At 35.1% G+C, this 7,686-nt stretch overlaps 1 protein-coding gene across 2 annotated transcripts in view; it reads right to left on the reverse strand.

Annotated features, from left to right (window-relative positions):
* Nucleotides 1-3,906: 3,906 nt before the first annotated feature.
* Nucleotides 3,907-7,686, reverse strand: part of LOC101506454 (amino acid transporter AVT1C-like) — a 19,402-nt gene continuing 15,622 nt past the window's right edge. For both annotated transcript variants that reach the window (XM_073370556.1, XM_073370555.1), the window contains one exon: nucleotides 3,907-4,411. In XM_073370556.1, the coding sequence (XP_073226657.1) occupies nucleotides 4,313-4,411 (99 nt within the window). In that variant the 3' untranslated portion in view covers nucleotides 3,907-4,312. The remainder of the gene's footprint in view (nucleotides 4,412-7,686) is intronic.

Consider the following 7,686-nt stretch of genomic DNA (forward strand, 5'->3'; position numbering starts at 1 on the left):
AGTATGAGTTCAAGAGTTGTTTTTTTTCACTAATTGGTACGAGTATCTCTATAAATAGAGATACTTTAATGGTAGAGAGAACAAGACAAAATTCATATCACATGAGTCAAGATTCTGTCAAAAATATTTCTAAGTCATTTCTTCTTTTCTCTAGTGCACGAGAGTAAATGAATGAACTTTATTCTGTAAACTATCATTGATATTGATGTGAATGTGCAATTCACGTCAAAGATTCAAAGTACATTAAAGAGGATTCGCCGGTTAACCGGTTTGCATCCAATATATATAGATTGGTGGTGGCGAATCGAATCTAAAACTTAATACACATGCTTTGGAATTTATTTGTGCAACATTCAATTCATCATTTTCTTGTTCAAGATTTGCAGCATACCCCCAACAAAATGATCCAACACATATCAATATAATTAAATAAAACTAAAGGGGAGGAAATACAGAATAATTATAACTTCATTATGCAGATAATCATAATTATCATTCTTTATGGATGATACTTTTCTTTCTTAAATTTGAGAAAATAAAATTTGACAGCAATAAAAAATTAAAAACATCACAAAGAAATTTAACAAATTAAAAACATCATAAAACAGCGCATTTAGTTTGAAAATTTCTAATACACCAATTCCAAATTCTTTCACAAATTCTATACAAATTGCAAATTGTCTTATTATTTGACACCACATTCCAATAATTTATTATTCGACAACATCTTCTAATACACCAAAAAAAAATATACAAAGAGCAAACAATGATGCAAGCAAAACAAAGATTGAAAAAATGAAACATCTAAAATAACTTATTTAAGTTTGAAAATATCTCAGCTCTTTGATTATGCTTCATTTCACTTTGGTACTATAGGAAGAAAAGAAGGAAGAAAAAATACAAACCCAAAATGGTACACTTTCAAAAGTGAACTGAATCTCGCTTTGAAACTTTGTATGCCACAGCTTGATAACAATTAGCAGTACAAATAGCCAAACATTAATTCTAAGATACAAGTAAGATGCAATGAAGGAGAAATGCTTAGCATCAGTGTCCCTTATTCATGGTTCCAAATTTACAAAGCAGTAATCTCCAATTCTCTATATCTTTGTCCATTTTTCAATTTTTATAATAAAGAAGTTTATCCTAATACCCACGAAGTCATTAAAAAAAAACTGTAAGATAATAACAATTAGCAGTACACATAGCCAAACATGTTAAGATACAAGATGCAATAAAGAAGTTTACCTAATTATGGTTTTAATCAATATGGCCTATTATACCTGAATAACTTTGCAGGAACCTAAAGGATTTTTGGTTGATCACATAACAAATTAACAAAAGAGTTTAGTATTTAGACTTAAGCAACATGAAAGGTTCCAACTTAAAAAAAAAAATTACCATAATTGACCAACTTTAAATTACTAGACCAATTAGCATTCCATGACAAAATATAATTAGAACAAAGAAACCAAAAATACATTGTACTATTTTCTTTTCATTCATTTTGATGTTTCTTCATTAAATAATAAGCTCAACAACACCAAAAATCGGATACTCAACCTTATATCTTGTACAGATAAATTGCTCAGCCTCCTTGCTATTTCCAGGCTCTTGCTTCAAAAGTTGATTACATGGAAAAACCAATATCTCAAGTCTTGAAATCAACCAACAAAAATATTCTCAATTAAACCATATTCAGAATTTCTTTACCCCCTTTAGCTAAGTAAGTTCAAAATGAGGGTTTCACGTCGCAATTGCAGTTTAAAGATTTAAGAGAATATGTTGGTTTCGCGGTTGTAGAAGAAATCCGAACGAGTTGGGGTTAGCAACAGAGGATGGTTTCGTGATGAAATGACGGTGAGATGATGGTTAGCAACAGAAGAAATCCAAACGAGTTGGTTTCGCGATTGTGAATCATGATGAAATGATAGTGAAAGGGGATTAGCAAGAGATGAATGGTTTTAGGGTTTATGGTGGGTTAAGAAAGAAAGGGGAACTGATCGTTTGTGGGGGTGAGAAAAAATAAACTATGTAATCAAAAAATAGTTAGCAACTGAAGTTTTGGTCGCTAAAATTCAATTGTTATTTCATTCTCTAAATTTTACTAGCAACTGATTTAGTGATGCAAAAATATTTAGTTTTGAGGTTCAAAATTAGTCTCTAATTTGGTCGCTTATGTGACTAAAAATATTCCGTCTCTAAATCGGCCACTAAAGGCGAAATTTCTAGTAGTGAATTTAAACATAGAAGGTGGATGAATTAGACTTTGTCCCATAGATGAAACATGTACTTGCACTTCGACGTAAGTTTGAATTCAAAAAGAAGAATTACATTGTGTTGCACAATGAGACAATACTCTTAAACTACAAAGTTACGTGGATTACAAATTTGACTAACTTAAAATCATATATCTCATTCACATATATTCTAAAATACTTTTCATACCAATATCATTACTAACAAATATTGTTTAAACAAATAAGTAGGGTAAGATATTTTCATACCAATATCATTACTAACAAATATTGTTTAAACAAATAAGTAGGGTAAGATAAAATTAATGGTGTTACACTAGAGTCTTGTTAGAGTTTGTCTGCAATAAAGCAACAAAATTTCATCTATTTAAAATCATTAAGCAAAAGCTCATTATCCCCTACCTCACTCAATGCAAGGTGTGGCTGTGTCCGAAATCGGTCCATACACTCCATCTCTAGCTTTAAATCAATCATCAAAGTAATCGCTCATCATCTCCACTGAATCGATAGTTCCAGCTCCACCATAAAGCTCATCCTAATAATTTTATTCGTCTTTCTCCTTGAGCTAGCCGCCATATGAAATGTTTTGATGCTAAAGTTCTAATCTTTCAACTATAAATATTTGGATCTTTGATTCAAAAAAAGTTTTCTCCTTCGTGATGAGTCTCATCACACTCCTACAAAATATTGTGAGCATTCACAGCTTTAGTATTCCAACGATGCCACAAACACTCAAGCTTCCTTCTACAAACCTCAACTTCTTTTCAAAACTTGGTCCTTAATTGTGGTATTAATTGATCTTTCTCTTGGTATTTGCTTGTATGTGAACGAAAGTAGTATATTATTTTACTTTAATGATTTTGAAGATGATTATGTTACAACCTGGATGGTTTTGAGAACAATTCCTTATTTTGTTTTCATGATAACAAAAAGTATTTTGTGAAACAATTTAATGTACTAGTAATTTAATTGAGTATGCAGAAAATAAATTAGGAGGAAGCGCCCATAATTAGAGAAAGCCCACGGGATCAGAGGAAGCGTGCCCATCAAAGGAAGCACCTTGGATAAGAGGAAGTGTTCCTATAAGAGGAAGAGCCTCGTATCAGAGGAAGCATGTCCATCAGTGGAAGCAAGCAGATTAAGAGAAAACATAATAAAAAGAAGGATTAGAGGAAAGGAACAACACGCACCCTCCAAAGGTGATGCCTCTAAGGATCTGTCTCTAAGTAACTGAGCCTAAGGATCTGACTCTGATGATCCGTCTCCAAGGTTTTGCCTCTGAAGATGAGACTTTGAAAGTTTGGGCGCCATAAATATGGATTTCCCCATTGTACCATCTGATATCACATTGCTACTACTTGTAGCAGAAGAAACAAAGACAAAAAGGTTTGATGATGACAGATCTATCAAATTCACAAATAGTGCACTAGGGAGGATATGATGCAAGATGCTTACACATTGCAAATATAGATATATTGTCATTGTATTGAAAGTGATGTTTTTAACTCCTTTAAAATTTAAATGTTTTATTTAATTTGAAACTTCAATTTTTAATTCCTCAATAAATATTCTAAAAGCACTCGTTATTGAGACCGTTTTACTAAATATACTATAAAAAATGAGCAAGGAGAATAGGAAAAAAAGAAAATAAAATAAAGTAAACTTGAAGAGTATAACATTGTTTAAACTGTGATCTTGAACAAAACTCCCATTCAAATGCACAAATGCATTTATCAATTTCTCATAGAGATCTTGATCGTTGCCCAACGATATATATAAAAAAATTCCTTAATAAAATATTTGATTTCTAAGGTCTCTGATTCGGTATTTTCCACAATGTATGAATAAATTTTTCATGCTTCCAAAGGGAGAAAAACTTATTAGTGATATGCTAATAGAACCAGTATAACAAAATGGAGAAACCACCGAGAGTTAAAGTTGGCTCAAAATTGGTGAGGAGAAATTAAATTCTTTAAAACAGTTAGTTGTATGAATCGGATTTTGGCAACAAATTAGCAGAAAAATTTCATAGTCCAAGATTCAAGCCGCAAACTTCATCCAAACAACTCCTCAATAATCTCTGAGATGGCTGAGTATGAACCAAAAGCAGATGATACAAGACCAACTATCATAACTGTAACACAAAGTGCTACCTGAAGAAATATCAAAAGGATAAAAAAAAGGTAGTTAAATTAGAGTTGGTAATCATACTATAAAAATAGATCAACGATAATCAAAAGAATAGAATAAGAAATGCTTGAAAAAATTTGGTCCTCTAACAAAAAAAAAAAGTAGATATCAACATGGTGTGATACAATTTCAAATGTCTTTTTGATTTATTTTCCACGACATTCTTTAAGTTGGATTGATGTAGACATTGTGATTGTGTTCAATTGTTTACAGACACAAAGCCAAGATTAGTTCACCTTGATGGTGTTTCAAGTCTGGTAAAAAGTCTTACACTAGATGAAAAAGTAGATATTACGCATCATATAAGTGAGATGACTGACTCGTGTATCTAATGCCTTAACGATTTTGGTAAAAATGTGGTATCCAATCTACTTACATGGTTGTCTAAAATTTGATGTGATGAACTCTCAAACTCCCCTCATGATCCAACAATTATATTAGAATTGATGGTTTAACTAAGGTGACCAACTCCTTATATGGAAAATCTTCATATCAAAATGGTGGCTAGGCAGCGTGTCTCGTTTATGTTGTGAGCCAATGGCAGTGCAAGTATAAGTGGATGAAGTACCTTCTGCTTGAAGGGGAACATACCTAGATGAATAAATGGATTCACACTTGAGGAAGACATTGTTGCAAGTGTGAGTAAAAGTCTTACATTGGATAGAAAAGCTGATATTGAAACCCATATAAGTGAGATGACTCATGTACCTAATGTCTTAAGATTTTGGATAAAGATGTGGCGTCAAATCCATTCCTGATTGCTCAAAGCCAAGGTGATAACATCTAGGACTCTTTTCATTGCTGAATAAACTTTAATGTTATAGTTAGTGGGTTTCTATTAATGAGTTAGTGGAAAGACAAAGTTTGTTTTGTAGTTGGAAGGCCAAGAGATAGTGGGCTATTAATAGTATTTATTTGTTTTTCTTATATCAGCAGTAATGGGACTATATAAAGACCAAGGTTGTATTTTCATTTCAACAGAATATATAAAAGTAGTGTTTTCTGTTCACAAATTGGCATCAGAGCAAATGGCAAACGTGATGAGTCAAATGTCGTTGCCGCGACTAACGAAGTCAAATTATGACAATTGGAGTGTCCAAATGAAAGCTCTTCTTGGAGCTCTAGAGGCGTGGCAGGTGACCAGAGATGGGTTTGAAGAACCAACAAATACTGCGGGATATACGGCAGCTCAAAACAAGGCGTTGAAAGAGACGCGGTCAAAGGATAAGACGACCCTATACATCCTGTTCCGAGCAGTTGACGACTCAGGCTTCGAGAAAATTGTCGGTTCGGCTACGTCGAAAGAAGCATGGGACACGTTAAAAAAGGCGTTCGAAGGAGCAGATCGAGTGAAGCAAGTTTGACTCCAAACTCTTCCTGGTGAATTGGAGAGGATGCATATGAAGGAGTCAGAAACAGTATCTGACTACATCACGCGTGTACAAACAGTGGTGAATCAACTCACTAGAAATGGCGAAACGGTGACTGATGCACGAGTTGTCGAAAAGATCCTAAGATCTTTAACAGATAAATTTGAGAATATTGTGTGTGCAATAGAAGAGTCGAAGGACCTTTCGACACTCTCAGTCGAAGAGCTTGTTGGTTCTCTCGAAGCACACGAACAACGTAAGATGAAAAAGAAGGAAGAAGCAGTCGAGGAAGACGAAAAGGTACTCTTTTCTCAAAACTTTCGGGGAAGAGGACGTGGTCGTGGAGGTCATGGTCGAGGTGGTCGAGGCAGCAACTTCGAGAGAGGACAGTCAAGCCAGCAGAATGGGCGTGACAGAGGACGTGGTCAAAGAGGTGGTCGATCGAACTACTCCAACTTCGAATGCTACAAGTGTGGGAAGTATGGTCATTACGCGAAGGATTGCAACTCCTACACATGTTATAACTGTGGTAAAGTGGGACATCTTGCAAAGGATTGTCAAGTCGAAAAGAAGGTAGAAGAAACAACCAATCTAGTTTTGGAAGCTGAAGCGAATGAAGGCTTTCTCTTGATGGCTCAAAATGAAATCAACACCAGTAATGACACCATGTGGTATCTCGACTCAGGGGCAAGTAATCATATGTGTGGTCACAAACACCTGTTTAAAGAAATGCAAAAGATTGAAGATGGTCATGTGTCTTTCGGAGATGCATCGAAAGTGAAAGTCGAAGGCAAGGGTACAATCTGTTACTTACAGAAGGATGGCTTGATTGGATCAATCAAGGATGTTTATTTTGTACCAGATCTCAAGACCAACATCCTGAGCTTGGGGCAACTTACAGAAAAAGGTTATTTGATACTTATAAAAGATCGGATACTGCATTTGAAGGACAAGCTAGGGCATCTGATTGCTCAAGTCGAGATGGGGAGAAATCGAATGTACAAATTGAATTTGAGAAGCGTTCAAGAAAAATGTTTGCAAGTCAATGTCGAAGACAAAGCGTCGCTGTGGCATCTACGCTTTGGTCATCTACATCATGCTGGTTTGAAAAGGTTGGCGAAAAAGAACATGGTGCACGGGCTACCAGACATGGACTATGAAGGAAAATTTTGTGAAGAATGTGTGCTTAGCAAACAAACAAGAACCTCATTTCAAAAGAAGGCAGAATATCAAGCTAAACATATTCTCGAACTGATTCATACCGACATATGTGGGCCAATCACTCCGGAATCTTTCAGTGGCAAAAGGTACTTCATTTCCTTTATCGACGATTTCTCACGAAAAACCTGGGTTTATTTCTTGAAAGAAAAATCAGAAGCATTCGAGGTGTTCAAAAAGTTCAAAGTAATGGTGGAGAAGGCAACTGACAGACACATCAAAGTTGTTCGATCTGACAGAGGTGGTGAGTATATTTCAACAGCCTTTATGAAGTATTGTGAAGAGCACGGAATAAGGAGATTTCTAACTGCACCATATTCACCTCAACAAAACGGTGTGGCAGAAAGGAAGAATCGAACAGTTCTCGACATGATTCGATCAATGCTTAAAAGCAAGAACATGTCGAAGGAATTCTGGGCAGAAGTTGTACAATGTGCTATTTACGTTCAGAATCGATGTCCACATTCGAAGTTAGAAGATCAAACACCACAAGAAGTATGGAGCGAACATAAGCCAACAATTTCTCATCTCAAAATATTTGGTAGTGTGGCGTATGCACACGTACCAGATCAACGAAGAACGAAGCTTGAAGACAAAAGTCAGAAGTACATATTCATTGGGTATGATGAGAAGACAAAAGGGTACAAGCT

The sequence above is a fragment of the Cicer arietinum genome, chromosome 6, assembly GCF_000331145.2.
Source record: "Cicer arietinum cultivar CDC Frontier isolate Library 1 chromosome 6, Cicar.CDCFrontier_v2.0, whole genome shotgun sequence".
Lineage (NCBI taxonomy): Eukaryota > Viridiplantae > Streptophyta > Magnoliopsida > Fabales > Fabaceae > Cicer > Cicer arietinum.